Source organism: Apiotrichum porosum (genome assembly GCF_003942205.1).
Source record: "Apiotrichum porosum strain DSM 27194 chromosome Unknown scaffold_7, whole genome shotgun sequence".
Taxonomy (NCBI): domain Eukaryota; kingdom Fungi; phylum Basidiomycota; class Tremellomycetes; order Trichosporonales; family Trichosporonaceae; genus Apiotrichum; species Apiotrichum porosum.
The window spans coordinates 828,606-847,203 of NW_021167114.1; the positions used below are offsets into that span (position 1 = coordinate 828,606).

Consider the following 18,598-nt stretch of genomic DNA (forward strand, 5'->3'; position numbering starts at 1 on the left):
AAAACTTCGGATCCCAAGAAGTTCAAAATATGCGTTCATAGCCATAACCTTGCTTCTCAACAACACCCACACAAAACCACCATGGCCGAGGACGCTCCCAAGACAAAATCCGGCCGTACCCCCGAGCAGCAGGCTGCCCGTGACGCCCGCAAGGCCGCCAAGAAGGCCGCCGAGGCTGAGAAGGCTGCTGCCGCCGAGGCGACCGGCGAGACCGAGACCGAGGGCGCTTCCTCCTCGCGCAAGCGCGCCGCCGAGGACGACGCCGAGGCCGGCGACCTCCTCGAGATCGACATGGGTGCCAACGCCCCCCTGTCCAAGGCCGAGCTTCGTGCCGCCCGCAAGCGTGCCAAGCGTGGCGACGAGCCCCTCCCGCCCAAGCAGACCGACAACGGCGAGACCAAGAAGAGCAAGGCAACGGAAGGTGCCGAGGCCAAGGAGAAGGTGCAGCCCAAGGGCGAGTTCTCCGTCTGGGTTGGTAACATGTCCTTCCGCACGACCGAGGACAGCCTCAAGCAGTTTATGGAGCGTGGTATTGTCGACAGTGGAGGTCCCGCCGGCGCCATCACGCGTGTGTACCTGCCCAAGAAGGCCGGCCGCGGTGGTTTCTCGGAGAACAAGGGGTGAGTTGGTTCCCAGTGACTAGTAGCTGACTTCTACAGATTCGCCTATGTCGACTTCCAGACCGACGCTGTCCGCCTCCTGGCTCTTGGCCTGAGCGAGCGTCCCCTCGAGGGCCGTCGTCTGCTCATCAAGGCCGGTGACGACCACAAGGCCAACCCCGAAGCTCGTACCCCCAAGCCCCTCCCCTCGGGCCCTGGTACCGTTCCCGGTGTGCTTGCCAAGCAGAAGCACGGCGAGTCCTCGACGCTGTTCATCGGTAACCTCCCCTTCGACTGTACCGAGGAGGAGCTGCGTGACCTGGTCGAGACCAACACCCAGGAGGTGTTCGTTCCCCCCAAGGAGGACGACGAGGATGACGAGGGCGAGGGCAAGGACGGCGAGGGCGAGGACGGAGAGGAGAAGCCTGCCCAGGCTACTAGCTCGCGTGCGGGCATCAAGTCTGGTCTGCTCAAGACTCGTGTTGGCCAGTTTGAGGACACTGGACGCTGCAAGGGGTGAGTGTTGTCCGGGACACTGTGTGGTCCAGAGCTAACAAGTGCTTTAGTTTCGCTTTCTGGGACTTCAAGGACCCCGCACATGCCAAGGCTGCGCTCCTGAACCGCAAGAACCACTACCTGCGCGGTCGCCGCCTCGTGCTGCAGTTCGCCTCCGAGTCGGCCACCAAGCGTGCTGGCGGCCGCAAGGGTGACGGCGACAAGCCCCGTGGACCTGGTGGACCTGGTGGAGCCCGCGGTGCTCCCCGTCCCAGGCCGGCTCGCTACTTTGAGTCTGCCGGCGGTGAGGATGGCGAGGGCGAGGGCCACGGCCAAGCTCACGGCGGTGACGACGAGGGCGGCTACGAGGCGCACTCGCGTGGTCCCACGGGCCCGACCGACTACAAGTCTGAGGCTGCTGCTGCGGCGCGTATTGCCGCGATGGTGTCTGGCGGCGGTGGCGGTGGCGACGACTCGCGCGGCGGCTACGGTGGCAAGCCTGAAAAGGTGGACAAGCGCGGCAAGAAGTGGGAGTCGACTGGCCGACCCAGGCCTGGAGCTGCGCTTGCGATGGCGCAGCGCGAGAAGGTGGGCATTGTGGAGAGTGCGGGAACCAAGGTTACGTTCGATTAGAGATGTCTGTGTTTCGTTTTGCATGCATGTTAGGGACCCCACTGGGTATATATACGCTGCTTGTGGCCGCAGGTGTGGGTTGTTGTTATCAGCGGTGACTGCCACCCCCCCGCACGCCACGCTTGGTTGGCCGTGCACAGATGGGTCGTTCAAAAATGGTTCCGCTGGCGCCGGCGAGACGAGGTGACGGTCGGACGGCCAGTGGTGACTCTGGATTACATCTCTTCAATCCACACACTCTCATCCCTCCGTCGTTCCCAGCGGCTCGTACAACAGCGAGCTCACAGCAAAGCCCACGCACACCTCCGTCTGGGACACGCAAACGACCTCTTCCTTTCCCTCCCAGCTCAGTGCGCAGCATCCAGAGCAAATCGGCAGACGACCCCAAACCCCTTTGGACCCGGATCCTGCCCACTCGGACCACGCGCGCGCACGCACACCTGTCTCTCTCTCGCTCGCTCGGCAATTTGGGCTCACAACACACATCTCTTCGTCACTCGGGATAGCACCTCATCGTACCTCGTTCTCATCACCTACACGCTCGCTGCATACCCCGCTTGCGCTGTCCGGCACGCGACCCCTTCTCCGCCCGACGCCATCTTCCCCGGGCACGGTCACACCCGGCTAAGCTAAGCAAGCACCTCATTACTCACCACCAAGAACTCGCGGACGTTTGCGCGCACGCCAAACACTTTCTACCTCTCCATACCCCCTCCACTCCTTCCGCCGGCCGCTCCGCACAGCAGGCGATGGCGCCGCTCGCCCGCGATGGGAGCGCAGAGGCGACCACGTCCCGTGCGGCGCGCTCCTTCCGGGACTGCCCCGACAACTCGTCGTCGTCGGCTGATAGCAGTCTCGACCAGGTGCCGGCCTTCGACCACCGCCCAGCTGGAAGCTTGATGGCGATGCGGTACACTTGTTCCCCCATCGCACGCCGAACTGTCGGCCCCCACGGACTCGGCCATGCGCCGCTGCACCCGGGCATCCCGCCAGACGCGGCCCACGACGGCAGTTCCGGCAGCCGCCGTTCGGACGGACCTCCGTATACACCTGCCAGCACCGGCATCACCCCTCTCGCATTCACCAGCACGCTGTACAACCCCGTGTTGTCGTCCGTGATGGAAGGTGGCGATGTGCGGCGAAAGCGAATCCGCGTCCCGGCCGCACTACATTCCATGGTCGCCGGCGCCGGCGCGGGTCTCGTCTCGTCCATTGCGACATGCCCGCTCGACGTGGTCAAGACCACACTACAGGCCCAGAGCGTCCCGCGCGGAGCACCAGGATACGAGGGTGTGACCAAGACGTGTATCCGCATCTATCGCCAGTCGGGCGTGCGGGGCTTTTACCGCGGCCTGGGACCAACCGTGGCTGGATACCTCCCGACATGGGGAATCTACTTTACTGTCTATGACTTTATCAAGGATCGCTTGCGGCAGATCCCAATTGCGAATGGTATGTGCTGTCTCGTGACCTGATGGGAAACGACGGTTATCGCCCCATTCCCGTTCTCTTATCGCGGAAGGAACCCAGTGCTGACATGGCACCACAGCGCACCCAGACATTGCACACGTCACAGCAGCGATGACGGCCGGCGCAACGGGCACCATTCTGACCAACCCGCTGTGGGTCGTCAAGACGCGGTTCATGGCGCAGGCTATCCTGCCTCCCTCGGCCCCCCGGTACAAGACGACGTTTGACGCAGTACGCACCATCTACACAACGGAGGGCTTTCGCGCCTTCTACAAGGGTCTCCTCCCGAGTTTGATGGGTGTCTCGCACGTGGCGGTACAGTTTGGTCTGTACGAAAAGACCAAGGCCTGGGCTTGTGAGTACACGGGCAGAGCGAGTGGTGGCTACCGTAACGCTCCGCCAGCCAACTCCAGTCGTTTGGCCCAATAACTGACAAGACAGGTCGTGACGGCCAGCCCCTGACGCCGACGGCGATCCTCGCCTGCTCGGCCTTCTCCAAGATGGTCGCCTCACTCGCGACATACCCACACGAGGTGCTGCGTACGCGCATCCAGGTCTCCAAGGCGCAGACGCCCAAACCCGCCGCCGCCGTCGCTGCTGCTGCTGCTGCTCGGCCACCGAGCTCCGAGCTCTACTCGCCATTGGTCACGGGCTCCAACCCGCCCGTCGCTGGCGAGCTGCCAGCCTCAGCCGGCCGGTCGGGTAACAAGCCAGTCTTCACCCCGCGCCCAGGAGGTATCATTGATGTGTTCCGCAAAATCTACCACCAGGACGGATGGCGCGGGTTTTACCGCGGCCTGAGCATCAACCTCGTCCGCACCGTGCCGAGCAGCGCCGTCACCATGCTCACGTATGAGCTGATCATGCGCAATCTTTCATAGCACCCAATCCCCCCAACCTCCCGGCATACGGCATATAGGCATATACAGTGTAGAGAACGAGAAGAGATTCTTGCAAGCACGGGGGCGATGGCGGCAACGACCGGGAGGGTCTACGAGTGCCGACCAGAGGACCCAATCGGTTGCGCTGTACCACTACACGGATCCACTGATCCACTAACCACGACGCCACAATACCGCGCTAACTGCCTGTTGCCTTGAACACCTGCATGGATATACTGAATTCTACTGTACAAACAACGACCTCCTTTTCAGACCCCATTGACCGTCTTCTCATCCACAGCCTTTGCAATGCCCTCTGCAACAGCCACAAAGGCCATCGCTCCCGGGTCGGGCGGCATGGTCGTGTCCGTCCTGTCACCGACATACGCCGCGCGGCCGAGTTTAGCCGTGAGCGTCGCGGTCCCCTCTCCGCCAGCGCGGCACTTTGCTGCTGCCTGGTTGACGTCGCCGGTGGCCGCCAGCGCATTGGCAAAGGGGATGAGGGCGTCCATGACTGTCCTGTGGCCCTCGCGCGCGGCCGTGCGCTGGCCCAATGTATCCAGTGCGTCGCGCGCACACTTGCCAAAGAGGGCCGCGTCCACCACGGGCTGGGGCGACTGGGCGGCGGCCTCCATAAGCGCCGTGGTCATGCCCGCGAGGAAGATGGAGAAGATGGCGCCGAGGGTGCCGCCGCATGCCTCGTCGATGATCTCGGTCAACTCGCGGAACAGGTGGACGAGGTCGCCGTCAGCGCCCAGCCCGTTCTTCACGGCCGCAAGCACGGCGCGCCCGCCCATCTCGCACGTTTCGCCGCAGTCGCCGTCGCCCACGATCGTGTCCCATTTCGTCAGGTCGGGTTCGAGCGCAACGACGTCCTGCGCCGCGAGCGTCAGCGCGCGCTGGATCGTGGCCGGGTCGACCTTGAGCGGCGGGCCGGTGGGTGCCGGCGCCTTGTGCTCGGCCTCGACGTCGATGAACGCGTCGGTGCGTTTACGGTCACGCAGGTTGGCCGGGAGAGGGTAGACGTTTTTCTGGTTTACAGGCCAGCAAGGGGACATGTGTTCGGCGTCCATGTATTCCATGAGTGTGGCGATGGAGAGGCCCGTGTCGGCGCTGACGTTGTTGAGGTTGAGGAGCGAGAGGGATACGCCGGGCATGTTCATCGAGCCCATGAAGATGCCCTGGAAGATGCGGACGGGGACAATGCCGCGGCCCTCTGTTCCAGCGAGTCAGCTCAGATCCAAGTCAAGGCCGCAGCTGCACACTTACCAAGCTGCACGAGGGTCTCGTCCACCACCGCGCCCATCTCAAGGGGACTCATGCCGCCCTGGTTGTTGACCATCAACGCCAGCGTGTCCCCCTTCTTAAACTTGACGAATGCGCGCTCCGGGTCGTCCTGGTCGAGCATCAAGTCGAGCATGGTCTTGATCAGCTCCTCGGGCCCCGGCTGGGCCACGTTGAACACGCCCGTCTCGTTGTGCAGCCCGAGGCCAATCTCGATTCGGCCGGCGGGGATCTGGGCAAACTCGCCACTGCGGCCGGGGACGTGGCAGTGGTCGAGGGCCATGCACACCGAGGCCATGTTGGAGGCGAGCGAGCGGCCGAGCTTGACGAGCGGCTGGAAATCCATGTCGTCCTCAGAGGCGGCACCCATGATCTTGGACACTGGCGGTTAGCCTGGTTGCAGCTGCGCGAAACGAGGGCACCAGCTGAAGCATGGGCTTGGAACAAGCTCATTTGCTTGTTGGACTATGTGCCACTCACCGAGAATCACGCCGGCAAGACAACGCCTGCCGACCATCTTGCCCCTCGAGTGCGGGACGCTCACGTCGTCACCGACGACCACGAGCTCGACGTTTGGGATTCCCTGGCTCTGGGCCATGAGACGTGCCAGGCCGAAATGGAGGTTGTCGCCGGTGTCTGTAGGGTGTCAGCGAGCCGCCCACAGTGGGATGGGAGATGCAACAGGTGGCCGTTTTGGGTCACGGTGGTACAAATGATGACCCAAATCGACATGGCAGAGCGAGCTGTCGTCTGCCACCTTCGCCCGTCGCTGCCACTCACAGTTGGTAATGATCAGAATAGTTCCCTTGTCGCTGGGCACGGCCTTGATGCCACCCAGCACCTGCCTGGCACTGGGGCTGGCAAACACGTCGCCGGCCACCGCGGCCGTCAACAGGCCCTCGCCGACAAACCCCACTGTGCCCGGCTCGTGGCCGCTGCCGCCGCCGCAGAGCAGGGAGACCTTGGACCGGTCGGCGTCGGCGCGGTACACGACCTTGAGCGAGGGGATGAGGTTGAGCCGTGGGGACATGGCCACCAGGCCGCGCAGGGAGCGCGCGACGAGGGTTGTGTGGTCGTTGAAGATGTGGCGGTCAGACATCTTGGCGCGTCACTCTGTACAGTCTGTGAGAGGGAGAGAGAGAGGCTTGAGAGGAAGACCCACAAGCAAACAGGAAGCCTATGTATCTGCCCACTCACTCCACCCACCCACTCCACCGCACCCCCACCCCCCACCCGTCATGACCACACATGTACCGTCACCCGCTGTTCCTTCGTTACCGTACCGTGGGCCCGGAAGGGAGATTAGTACGGCAAACAGCGCTCGCGGGGAGCAAGTGGCGAGGAAAGCGTTGCGCATCTAATGCCCGCCCCGGACTTTGCCTTTTGGCCCGCCGCCCACTTCCGTCTCGGCATCTTCTCTGACATCAGCCCGGTATGGCGACCGTTCCGGCCCAACGCTTAAGCCCGGCGCGATGAGGATGCATTGCTCCTGGTGGGCAGGTCGCGACTTTCTTTTCATGCACCCATGACGACGATTCAGTCAGTGCGTTGGGTTGACTGCATTTTGACACCTCTTGCTGATTCGACTTTGGGTGGCGGCTGCCTCCAGGCGGCACCAAGCCAATGTACACATGACGTGAATACATACACAAGTCTACTTTCGTCTACACAAACCACCTACTTGGACAGGAGGTACCTGTCCCAGAGCTTGAACTGCTCGGCCGTTCCCTCCCACACAAAGTTTACCGTGCGCACCTCCTCAAAGCCCTCATTCTTAAGTGGCGCGTCGTACGCGTTGGAAAAGCTGATGAACGCCTGTTTGGGGAGGACCTCACGACTGGGCTCGCCGATGGGTGCGTACATGCCACGGTAGAGACTGTTGTGCTCGGCCAGGTCGACGGGCACCTTGAAATGGAATGCGCTGGGGGTATGAGCGAGGGGAAAGCTACGGACAGTAAGAGCGAGGACAGCTCGAACTCACCGGATGGGCAGCTTAAGCTCCTTGGCCAGGTTTACCCAAAGCGCACGAGTCCCCTTGTCCCGGTTCTGGTTGTCGACGACAATAGCACGACCCTCGTCAGCCGCACGGCGTGCAGCACGGATACACGCATCACGCGTCCTCAGAGTGTCCTGGTTGATGTGCTCGTAGGTGTCAAAGTGGCGACGGTAGAAGGAGGTTTTGCCTGCGGCACTGGTGGGTCAGACGTCATGACGGACTCCTCAACCCACGGTGGTCCAATGAACAGGACAATCTCGGCCTGCTCGCGCGCGATTGGGGTGTTTGAGGGAACAATTGGTGGTACTGGACAGTCAGAAATGGGTGAAAGAACCGCAATCACAAACACCCACGGTTACCATAGTCCTTCATGGCGGTTGGGCGAAAGGCTGCGGGCGGGTTGGGGTATTTGGGTCCCATGCCAAGAAAGTGCTCCTGCGGGGTAAGCTCCAGCTTCCCGGCTTGTATGACGCACCTCGGGAGTCTCAAAATTCAGGCCAGCGTTGAGGGCCATTGTAAAGTCGGTGTTGCTGTGGTCTCCCTTGCGGCCAGCGGCGTCGCCTACGTAGAGCGATTTCTCGCGGTCTGCCATCAGCAACGAGCAATGTATCATCCCTACTCACCAATCTTCCACCCTTTCTCTTCGTAAAGCTGGACCAGGTAGTCAAACATGCCCGTGTGTGGCTTGCGGAAAGCATCGCGCTGAGTGGCCGCCAAGACGCGGATGGGCACGTCGTCGATCTGCACGTCAGCGCGTTCTTCAATGGGTCGTTTCGGAGAGGCATCTGGTACCCACTCTGGCAGCGATGAGAGGCAGTTTGCCCTTCCACGTCCTTTTCTTCTTTTCAGTCTCCATGAGCTGGTTGCTGAACACGACAATGTGGTTGCCAGCCTTGGCCATCTTCTTGAGGTGACTGGGCACCCCGCCGTGCCACCACTGCCAGTCCTCTGCGTCCTTTGGGAAGCGACGGCCGTCCTTGGGACGAATGAGTGTGCCGTCGAGGTCGTACATAATAATCGTGACAGGGTCCTTGGAGGGCTCAGAGGTCGACGCAAGCGGGTCGAGGTGGTGGTAGTGGATCATGGTGGGAGGCGCGGTGTGGTCAAACGTGCCCGTTGTGGGTGGTGGCGCCGAGGTGCTTGCCTTGCCCATTGCGAAGATGGGTGCCACTGGATGTGGGTTAATAGTTCTCATATCTTCTCGTCGTCTAACTCACGCCTTTTAGCTGGCGGAAGGGCTGCTGTGGACGGACGTTTACTCATGACGGTGCCGGATCCGAGAAGCGTTGAGTGGAAGAAGGAAGAGAACAACAAAAGCCCAAGAGAGCGTTTCATGACTCACCTCCACTTGCGCGTGCGGGGGAAGGCGGCGGGATCAATTCACTCGCCCATACTTGAATCACGTGACCCACCCACCCCGTTATCTGGAACTGCGGGTGACGATCCGAGTCGAGCGCCAGAGAGATGCCAGATGGGGCCGAGAAACAAGACGTGCTCGGAATAAACGACACAGACGACGGCAGCGACGACGACAACAACAACAACGTTCCATCTCTCCCTCGCTCATCTACCCCTTTCCCACACATCTCACCATGGCAGAGTACTCGCCCGACACGTTCAAGGCCCTCTTGAAAAAGCTCGTCCAGAGCCCCATCGACTTTACCCCGGAGGACTGTGGTGCCGCCTTTGAGCACCTCGCCGTCGACGCCGCCGCTCCCGCCCAGGCCGGCGCCTTCCTCACGGCCCTCACTCTCTCGGGTCTCGACTCGCAGCCCGCCCTCGTGGCCGCTTGCGCCGATGTGCTCCGCAAGCACGCCGTCCCCGTGACCGACCTCGTTCCCGACGGACCCGCTGGCCACCTCCACCTCGGACGCTGGGACTACACCGACTCGGACCCCGAGGGCGACGGCTACCGCGGCCTCGTCGACATTGTCGGCACCGGTGGTGATGGCTGGGACACTTACAATGTCTCGACCACTGCCGCTGTTGTTGTTGCTGGCAGCGGTGTGCGCGTGGCCAAGGTGAGACATTGGACCATGAAAAGTCGAGCGGGCGTGCGCGACGGACCAGCACTTTCCGCTCGACAATACAACGCCTTTTGTGAATGCACACAGCTGACAGAGTTTCCAGCATGGCTCCAAGGCGGCCACTTCGACGTCGGGCTCGGCCGACCTGCTCATCAGCCTCGACTGCCGCCTGTCCTTCCCCGTCGAGAAGCTCCCTTCGTTCCTCCCGGCCTCCCCATTCCTCTTCCTGTTCGCGCCCCACTACCACCCGGCGCTCGCCCACATTGCGCCTGTCCGTCGCCAGCTCAACTTCCGCACCGTGTTCAACGTCCTCGGTCCTCTCATCAACCCTGCGCGCCCCCAGCGTATGGTTCTCGGTGTGGCCAAGCGCGAGCTCGGTGACACGTTTGCCGAGGTCCTCCGCCTCCTTGGTGTCGACCGTGCGCTCGTCGTGTGTGGCCAGGAGGGTCTGGATGAGATCTCGATCGCTGGTCCCACTTGGGTAAGCCACCGAAAACAACAAGACCTTTTGGACTGACCACTTGTTCAGATCTGGCGCCTTGAGAACGGCAAGATCACCCACTCGTCGATCCACCCCACCGAGGACTTTGGCCTCCCCCTTCACCCCCTCAGCACAGTCAAGGGCTCGACCCCCGAGGAGAACGCTCTGACCTTCAACGCACTGCTGGACAACACCACTGCCCCCGCCCACCTTGCCTCCCCCAACGACGCTGACGCCCCCTCCCTCGAGGCCATCCGCGACTACGTGCTCATCAACGCCGCTGCCCTGCTTCACATCTCGGGCCGCGCCAAGGACTGGAAGGAAGGTGTGGCCCTCGCCCGCGAGTCGCTCGAGAGCGGCGGCGCCCGCGCCGCCTTTGACGGGTTCCGCGATGCCTCAAAGGTCGCAATGGGCGAGAAGGGCCTCGACCTGCCGCCCGCACCCGAGGACGACGGCGGTGTCGCTGCCCGCAACGGTTTCGTCAAGGCGTGGCTCCACCAGCGCAGGAGCGGCTACGCGACCCCCACCTCCGAGTTTGCCTAAGTGCTTGTCTCTACTTTTTTTAACCCACAAAAACACCGCCCGTATGGTCGCGGCTATAGATGCAGTAGCTTGCATGAGAGCAGACAAGGAGCGAGCAGCTAAACGAAACAAACGCGCTCATTTTAAACGGAACTGATTTTCTTCTTACACCTGCTGTTCGGGGCCAAGGAACACATCGTCGGCGAGGGCCAGGACGTCGGCCCAGAAACTCTCAATGACGCCCGTATCAAACCCGTGGTGGTCATACCCGAGCGACAGCCACAGCTTGCCTGCAAGCGTGTACGCAAACAGCAGCAGGCCACCAGGACGCTGTCTGCTGCCGGTCGTGAGCGCGTACATCCGGATACGGGGGAACGACGCGTGCTTGTACATGGCGTCGAGGTTGCCAAGCATCGACAGGCCCATGAACGCGCGTCCAGCCGGGGCGGGGGGCAGGACCTCGTCGTCGGTGTCTGTGTGGCTGTCATCCGACTTTTCGGGCGTTGGCGGGTGAAGGGTGGCAGTGGCAGCAGGGGTGGCAGGAGTGGCCGCGGTGGCCGCTGCTGCGTCGTCGATACATGCCCAGTGTCGTGCACGCGCGGCACGCATGCTGGCCGTGGCACGGAACATGGCTGCCGCGAGGGGCGACTTGGCCGCTGCGGCCGTCTGGGCCTTTGTGCTCGCGGCGCGATACCACACCATCTCCGCTGGGGAGCGCTCCGAGGCGAGCGTGAGTGTCGGCAGCACAATGTTGAAGTATCCCACTGCGAGGTGGAAGAAGGATGGCGGCGTCGGTGTGGCGTTCATGTGCGGACGCATGTTGAGCGCCGAGTACATCATCCTGCGCGCGTCAGTTGAGGTGGGCCTTTTGAACTCACGTTGGCTGAGTGGCATCCACACCCTGTCGACGAGACCACGCCACAGCACAGAGCGCAAATACCACATGGGCAATGGTCACGCCGTGCGCTTTACACCGCGCAAGCGCGGCCTTTGTCTGTTCGGGAGTATACGCCTTGGTGGGCACGATGGTCTCCCTCTCCCTCCCCTTGACGGCAGGGAGCACCTGGCCGCCGAGCAAGTTTGCGTCTGCCGTGCGCTGTGCAACGTGGCCCACCGCTGTCTGGAAGTGGCTCAGGCCCAGCCTGTCCTCGAGCGGGGGCGGTATCTCGTTGTGCTTGAGCAGCTCCGCCTCGAGCATGGTCTGCAGTTCGCCGTCGGACAGGTCGCCACCTAACAGGCCGTACAGCTGGTTCATGAACGTATGCAGCGCCATGCCGTCACCGACATAGTGCGTCGTGCACAGCATGACCTCGTAGTCGACCATCTGGTCGTCCCCATCGCTCGCAGTTGGACCGTTGGGGCCCACAGCAACCACCTGCCGCGTACCCCGCCGCACAATGAGACACGCGAGCATGTCGTCCGACAGCGTGCGTCCCTTGTTGAGGTACGCATCGACGAGGTCAACGTCGGCCGCGCCCTTCTTGGGATCGAGGTATTGCAGGCGCCCGGCAGCAGCCTCCAGCGCCATGGCCACGTCTGTCGGGGGCGTGTACGCAAACCACACATCGCTGTATCCGCGCTTGCCCACAGCCACGCGCGAGGCGAGCAGTGGATGTCGTGCAAGCTGGAGGGCCCATGCGAGGTCAACTCGTTCGAGACTCATCGCCAACGCCGAGGCGCGCAGGCCATGGTGGACATACCTGCCGTCAGCCAAAGCCACCGGCCAACCTTGACCATGGAAGTCGGATGTTGCAGTCGAAGGCTTCCGGCCTCTCATGCCACGGCTCACTCACATGTCGTTGGCACCGTCAGCCCGAGCAGGGAGATAGTAGCTCAGCTCATTGTCGCTGAGACGGCGCCCGCTCGACCCCGCCGCGCCTGTCGCTTCTGGGAGGCCCGTCGTGCCCATACTGGGCGTCAATGGTGGTGTCGGGAGCATCGCGGCCGTGATTGTTGTTGTCGTTGTGCTGAGACGTGACCGAGATTGTACCCCAGATAATGTTTCCACCGCTCTTGTCTGCTGTGGCCGACAACTCGGTAACAGCGCGCATGCACGTTGCTGTCGTATTCCCAGTAACCGATTGACGTGCATCCCCGTCGCTCGCCTCGTTCCCTCGCTCGGCACCTCGGCTGTGGAGATGCACCAGCAAGGAAACGATATACGACGTGCGTCATGTGCGGGGTAGACGTTTCGTACGCTCTCTCGTCACCTCTCGATCTCGTTGCTGGTCGTCTGGGCCCGCCTGCCAAGGCCACCAACTGCTTTTGGGCGGAACCTGTGCTGCCCGACGCTATCGACGTTGGTGTTGCTCGCGGGCCGCAGCCGATACGCGGAGATCGTTTTTTAAGAGTTGCTGTCATTGGGAGGCATGCTCCATGGTATCAGGTCCGGCTGACCACGCTCTCCAAAACCGTTGCAATGGGCAAACCGTGGCACGTTCCCATCAACAGCACAGCAAGTGCTTCAACGATCCTGCAACATCTCCGTCTGCGATTCTGCAAGAGGACACATTTACTGGCGCACTCCACGGCGTGCCGGCCGGGCCACGATCGACAGACCTATTCGGGCCGCGGAAGTTGTTTGGGTTTCGGGCTGGCCGGCTTGGGTCTCCTGGCCTCGCCCAAATGCATGTTTCTAATAGTCTCTCAGCTGTGTCAAACAGGTCAGAAACAGCGACGAAATCTATGCTTTTCATTTACCCCGGGCGGAGTACGAGAGGAATGCGCGGGAGGACATAAGGTTGTTGCCAAGCCGACGTTGGCGAACCGACAGTCCACACTGTGGCCACGAGTGCCTCTGGACGAGGAGGGATACAACAAGCCCATGTGAGGGGTACGTACGTTTTGACACTGCCTTGGTTGGCAACCGACCAGCATACGAGAACCCAGGAAAGAGGGAATGGGCCACCCAAAGCAAGCAGCGGATAGAACCGCATGGGCATACAGGAGTGTGGCGGTTGTGCCCTCTTGACGATCTTTGACCACTTGCCCCTCGATGACACGGGCGGGATTGCTTCCCGCGAGTTAGAGGACCCAGTCAAGCGGGAAGCAAATAGTCCTCGCGCAACCTCTGCATCGCCAGGAGTCGCAGGCAAACGGCATCGAGCTCCAATGAAAAGGAGCGGAAACGGAGGGGCAGACAAACAGATGCCACGGAGCAGTGGTTTACTGCCAAACCTACCAGCCGGCGCAATGTAACGCGCGCTCCACGGGCAGGGAACAGACACAAAGGTCCACAACATCCACCCATGTTACCACAGCGGCAGACTTTGCCTGCGTGCGTCAACACCAGTGGCAACCCACGTATGTACACACGGCCGCACGCTTCACAGGTTGTGCATGACATGTACAGGCCCCATCATTTAGCCACCAGCACCGAGGACAGGCCCAAGCACCCAGCAGCGGCAACCCGCCGTCTCATTTGTTCTTCACATTGCAAGGCCCGCCCACCCCCCCATCACAGGTCTCATCTCATATACCTGCGCGGCTCCTCGGACGTGCACTTGGCACTGTTCACCACACCCACGAACCCACCCCCCCACCCCACGCCTTTCCACTTTCCCCACGCCACACGCGTCGACCACACGGTGGTTGTTCAGGCAACGACCCTCCGGCCCCAACGGAAACACGACGACGAGCAGACGTCAACGACGACAACGACACCACAGAACAGAACAAACAACAAGAAGGATATATTGCATGTTCCCAGCCCCCCGTGTGCTCTGCCCTCATCGATTGCTCTCTCCCACTCAACAAAGCTATTAATAAAATCGTATAAACCACCCCTCGACGAGCGACTTGCCGCTCTTCTTCTTCGACTCGCCACTCCCCTCTACCCAACCCGCTCATGATGCCTACGACCAACGAGGAGAAGCCGGCCGTTTGGAAGGTGGCCCTGGTGGTAGGGTTTTACATGGCAGTGGCGCTGACCATGGTTATCGTGTGAGTCCCAACCTTATTGCCACCGCCAAGCGTTGTTCCCAGCGGAACAGTGGCACGTTTCGATCGCAAGCGTGTGTTTTGCTCTCGTCCCCAGCGCTGACCAGGTCGTTCCGTTCGTCTCGCCAGTAACAAATGGGTCCTCATCACCTCGGACCTGCCCCTCATCTTCCTGTTCCTCCAATTGGCCATCGCTGTCGGATGCCTGGAAGCGTGGTCGGCCACGTCGCGGACGGCATGGACGGCGCCCCGGTGGTCGCGAAGCATGGTGCTCAAGATGGTGCCCGTGGCCTCGGTCAACATTGTGGGCCTCATCTTCAACCTGTACTGCCTCAAACTCGTCGACGCATCCTACTTCCAGGTCGCGCGCGGCCTCGTCCTGCCCATGACGATTGCACTGCAGGCCGGCGCGTCGCGCGAGCGGCCCGGTGTGCCGACCCTCGTGGCGTGCGGGCTCGTCACGTACGGGTTCATCTATGGGTTTTTGCCCTACCCGTTCGGGGCGGGGTCCAACCCGCTCCCCGAGGCGCCGACGTTTGGTATGGTCCTCGGCGTGCTCAGTGCGGCCATGATCGCCGTCCACGCCGTGCTCATCAAGTCGGCCCTGCGGCACGTGGACGGCTCGGCGCTCGACCTGGCATACTGGACCAACGTGCTCAGCGGCATCGCCGTCGTCCCCGTCATCATTGTCGCCAACGAGCTCCCGGGCTTGTACAGGCTGGTGAATGGCGAAGAGGGCGACTTGCGCGCGTTTGCAGTCGGCAGCCTCGTTACCGTGAGTTGTCGTGTCTCGTGGAGGTAACGGGCGGGGCAGGTGGCCCAAGACAAGTCCTGACGTTGCTCCCCAGGGCCTGGTCGGCTTCCTCATCTGCATCGGCGGACTGCTAAGCATCAAGATCACGTCGCCCGTGACGCACATGTTCTCCTCGGCCGCCCGCTCGGTCCTGCAGACCATCCTCGGCGTGCACCTGTTCGGCGACATCATCAACACGTCCCGCGCCACCTCCATCGCCCTCATCGTCGTCGGTACGCTCGTGTACACATACTACAAGAGCAAAGGGTTCGTCGCTGCGGCCGTGGCCGAGCGCCGACACGAGGAGACTCGCCCGTTGCCCGTCATCCGGGAGAAGGACGAGTTTGACCCCGAGGCCGCACCCAAGGAGGAGGTGTGAACGTGCTCCGGTCTTGGTGGTGGACCGAGTGTCGGTGGCCAGGTGGAACAGTTGTGTTTAGTGGAACAATTTGCTTGTCAGTAAACATCAGACATTGCCGTGTCGTTTGTGTATCGTAGACCGTGTTGAACAATCTCCATGGCCAATGAACAATTATCGCATCGACGTGTGAGCAGGTAAGATAATTTGGCACCTGGCAGATACGTATCATGAGGTGGGTGGGTCAACAGTCAGATCACTCAGTCGTGAGGAATGGCCAACTCACGGCAAGTGCCAGTACTGCCACTCTCCTGATATAGAGGGAGCCCCTCCAGTCATGCGGAAAGATACACCAGCATATGGATATATGCATCACCGTATCGGTCCGGGTGCATGGACTCGGAGCGACGCAAGGTGGCAAGGTAGGAGGAGAACACCTGTCGCTGGTTGGCCGTCAATTGCCGTTGCCACTCCACCCACATCCACACCACTGCCCACCGGAAGTTGACAGCTCCCGTCCTCTTCGATGCAAAGTACCGTCGAACCGTCCCAGCACCACCACGTGCTGTTACGTACCAGCGGCCAGCAGTGCATCCTTGGTGGGCAGGGAGGGAGCTCTGCTCAGCCGAGCTGCAATGCACCCACACCGTTCCGGACGTTACGGGAGTTTGCACCTGGGGGACATGTCCGAGCCGGGCTTAGTGGGTTGCCATCGTGCCGGGGGATTTGGCCGGGACGGCACACTGTTGCGCGCGGGTGGGTGGGTGGGTGGGTCGGCCACTTGTGGGTTGCGCGTGCATGACGAGAGGTGTGCGCTGTATGTATGTATACGGGGTTTCTGGAGGTAGAGAAGGGTTGTTTGTCATCTTCCAACTTTGATCAGCACCGAGTACACGAGAGAGAGAGAGAGAGAGTAGGAGCAAGAGCACCAACGAGAGAGAAACACCACCACCACACACCACCCAGCCACACATACCAAACCCACCACACCTACACCTGCACCCCACACGACGCACCCCTCCCCGCCCTCCCGCCCACACCACCACGTATCAACCATGGCCAGCACACAAAAGCACACCATAGTGATGGGCTGCGACGACGCCGGCGTCGAGTACAAGAACACGATCAAGAAGGACCTCGAGGCCGACCCGCGCGTTGCGCGCGTCATCGACGTCGGCGTCCTGGCCGGCGAGGACAAGACGGCGTACCCGCACGTCGCGGTCGACGCCGCGCGCAAGATTGCGTCGGGCGAGGCGGACCGGGGGATCTTGATCTGTGGAACGGGTGCGTAACGCAAATCAATGGCATAGCGGTGTGCTTGGGAGTGTGGAACAGTGCGCGAATGGCGCGAATGGACGATGGCATGGGTGGCGGCTGGGTGGTGCTGGGTGGTGCCCCGCCGCCATCCAACGCCATCCGGCGCAGTCGTCCCACATTCGCCATCTCTCCCAAACCACTTGCCAGCAATGGTGTCCCCCCCTGCTGACACCTCCACAGGCCTCGGCGTCGCCATCGCTGCCAACAAGGTGCCCGGGATCCGCGCCGTGACGGCCCACGACTCGTTCAGCGTCGAGCGCGGCGTGCTGTCCAACAACGCGCAGATCCTGTGCATGGGCCAGCGCGTGGTGGGGATTGAGCTTGCCCGGCGTCTGGCCAAGGAGTGGCTCGGGTACGTGTTCGACGAGAAGAGCGCGAGCGCGGCCAAGGTCAAGGCGATTGGAGAGTACGAGGCCGAGGGGATGACAGCTTAGAGAGTACGCGGGCAGGTTATGTAGCAGCATGGATGGTTTGATGAGAAGCCAAAAAAACGGGTTTGAGACGGATCAGTTTATTTTCCCGGGATCGTCTGGCTTTGCACCGACACACACACACAGCAGCACGGGCCCGTGCAGCACACACGCAGCGCACAGCATCGCCAATCAATATTTTACATTGGGCGCCTTGTGCGCCCACTGCTCTCTCGCCTCGAAGGAACTGGTATTTGGGGGAAACTTTGAATGGACTGCTACTATACACGGGTACACCGTGAAGTGTCTAGCGGCTGGGGGTGGTCAGTATGTTGGCTGCGTACACTTCGAGGTCAGCCCAAACGACTTACTCCTCGGCCCACTCGTTCTCCTTGCGGATCTGCTCCTCCTCCTCGGGGGTGAAGCTGGAAGCAAGGGTCAGTGCGCTGTCCACGATACACAAGAAGCCAAAGGCGGCGGGGCCGGGCAACCTACTCGTTGACAATGTTGAAGAGCTTGCGAATCTCCTCGGGGGTCTTGCCCTTGATCATGTTGGCGACGGTCTTGCAGCCAACGTCACTGGGCGCAGTGTCAGTAAAAGGCGGGCAGGCGACGGTGACGTGACCAAGTCGGTTTGGTGTGAGAAAACGTACAGAAGGGGCTTGATGTCGAGGTAGTTGGCGGCGAGAATGATCTCAAAGAGCATCTCCTGGTCGACCTAGGACGCGTCAGTGTGAGCAAAAGGGAAGCGAGGGGCGTGACTGCTGTGCGCACCTGGATGAACTTTGCGTCCCACTCGCCAATCTCCGAGGCCTTGCGGCGCGCGTCGTCGGCGTCGTTCGAGTCGGCGGCGGGGAGAGGCTCGTTCTTGTGGTGGTCGCAGTACTCGAGGACCTTGGTGAGGACCGACGACGACACGTTGGGGAGGGGAATGGGCTCGTCGGACTGGCCGGGGAGGTCTGTAAAGCGGGGGTCAGCGTGAATGCCAAGCCATGGCGGCGGCGTGGGGGTGGCGAGTCAAGTCGCTACGGACAACGCGCGAACGTTGCTGTGCGCCCACGGCTCAAAGGACGCACCCTCAATCATCGACTTGATGAGGTTGGAGCGCTCGGCGACCTTGCGCTCGACGGTGTAGGTCTCCTCGTCCGAGGTGACGAGAACGACCTGGTCCTTCTTCTCGGAAGCCATCGTGGGTATGTGCTTTGTGTGTGTGTGAGGTTGGAGCTCGTGTGAAAGCGGGAGAGAGAGGGGGGAAGGCTGGGGGTTGGGGATACGCTGCGAGAGGCGAATTCCCGTGTGTTTATAAGGTGGTGGTGGGTGTGGGGGGAGGGTACCGCTGATGGAACTGGCGGGAGAGAGAGTGAGACGGAGTGATTGATGAACGATGGATGAT

At 61.7% G+C, this 18,598-nt stretch overlaps 9 protein-coding genes across 9 annotated transcripts; 5 read left to right on the plus strand and 4 right to left on the minus strand.

The window, feature by feature from the left end:
- Positions 1-81: 81 nt before the first annotated feature.
- On the plus strand, positions 82-1,727 carry EHS24_008617 (uncharacterized protein; the record flags this gene model as incomplete). Its single annotated transcript, XM_028623925.1, has 3 exons — positions 82-620; positions 660-1,115; positions 1,166-1,727. The coding sequence occupies 3 exons, from the start codon at positions 82-84 to the stop codon at positions 1,725-1,727; spliced, it is 1,557 nt and encodes a 518-aa protein (XP_028475899.1).
- A 749-nt stretch (positions 1,728-2,476) lies between these two features.
- On the plus strand, positions 2,477-4,078 carry EHS24_008618 (uncharacterized protein; the record flags this gene model as incomplete). The annotated part of the gene is made up of 3 exons (XM_028623926.1): positions 2,477-3,179; positions 3,277-3,552; positions 3,639-4,078. 3 exons carry the CDS (start codon positions 2,477-2,479, stop codon positions 4,076-4,078), a joined length of 1,419 nt encoding a protein of 472 aa, XP_028475900.1.
- Positions 4,079-4,347: 269 nt separating this feature from the next.
- EHS24_008619 (uncharacterized protein) lies at positions 4,348-6,461 on the minus strand (the record flags this gene model as incomplete). Its single annotated transcript, XM_028623927.1, has 4 exons — positions 4,348-5,294; positions 5,348-5,743; positions 5,843-5,998; positions 6,143-6,461. The coding sequence occupies 4 exons, from the start codon at positions 6,459-6,461 to the stop codon at positions 4,348-4,350; spliced, it is 1,818 nt and encodes a 605-aa protein (XP_028475901.1).
- A 578-nt stretch (positions 6,462-7,039) lies between these two features.
- EHS24_008620 (uncharacterized protein) lies at positions 7,040-8,621 on the minus strand (the record flags this gene model as incomplete). The annotated part of the gene is made up of 8 exons (XM_028623928.1): positions 7,040-7,283; positions 7,344-7,553; positions 7,592-7,664; positions 7,712-7,793; positions 7,834-7,943; positions 7,982-8,099; positions 8,155-8,528; positions 8,576-8,621. The coding sequence occupies 8 exons, from the start codon at positions 8,619-8,621 to the stop codon at positions 7,040-7,042; spliced, it is 1,257 nt and encodes a 418-aa protein (XP_028475902.1).
- A 329-nt stretch (positions 8,622-8,950) lies between these two features.
- On the plus strand, positions 8,951-10,409 carry TRP4 (anthranilate phosphoribosyltransferase; the record flags this gene model as incomplete). The annotated part of the gene is made up of 3 exons (XM_028623929.1): positions 8,951-9,379; positions 9,489-9,866; positions 9,915-10,409. 3 exons carry the CDS (start codon positions 8,951-8,953, stop codon positions 10,407-10,409), a joined length of 1,302 nt encoding a protein of 433 aa, XP_028475903.1.
- A 144-nt stretch (positions 10,410-10,553) lies between these two features.
- Positions 10,554-12,327, minus strand: EHS24_008622 (uncharacterized protein; the record flags this gene model as incomplete). The annotated part of the gene is made up of 3 exons (XM_028623930.1): positions 10,554-11,229; positions 11,267-12,088; positions 12,182-12,327. The coding sequence occupies 3 exons, from the start codon at positions 12,325-12,327 to the stop codon at positions 10,554-10,556; spliced, it is 1,644 nt and encodes a 547-aa protein (XP_028475904.1).
- Positions 12,328-14,238: 1,911 nt separating this feature from the next.
- EHS24_008623 (uncharacterized protein) lies at positions 14,239-15,499 on the plus strand (the record flags this gene model as incomplete). The annotated part of the gene is made up of 3 exons (XM_028623931.1): positions 14,239-14,330; positions 14,457-15,102; positions 15,176-15,499. The coding sequence occupies 3 exons, from the start codon at positions 14,239-14,241 to the stop codon at positions 15,497-15,499; spliced, it is 1,062 nt and encodes a 353-aa protein (XP_028475905.1).
- Positions 15,500-16,533: 1,034 nt separating this feature from the next.
- DERI1 (D-erythrulose-4-phosphate isomerase 1) lies at positions 16,534-17,229 on the plus strand (the record flags this gene model as incomplete). The annotated part of the gene is made up of 2 exons (XM_028623932.1): positions 16,534-16,762; positions 16,976-17,229. 2 exons carry the CDS (start codon positions 16,534-16,536, stop codon positions 17,227-17,229), a joined length of 483 nt encoding a protein of 160 aa, XP_028475906.1.
- Positions 17,230-17,512: 283 nt separating this feature from the next.
- EHS24_008625 (uncharacterized protein) lies at positions 17,513-18,393 on the minus strand (the record flags this gene model as incomplete). The annotated part of the gene is made up of 6 exons (XM_028623933.1): positions 17,513-17,519; positions 17,577-17,630; positions 17,701-17,784; positions 17,859-17,923; positions 17,980-18,164; positions 18,282-18,393. The coding sequence occupies 6 exons, from the start codon at positions 18,391-18,393 to the stop codon at positions 17,513-17,515; spliced, it is 507 nt and encodes a 168-aa protein (XP_028475907.1).
- Positions 18,394-18,598: the final 205 nt, after the last annotated feature.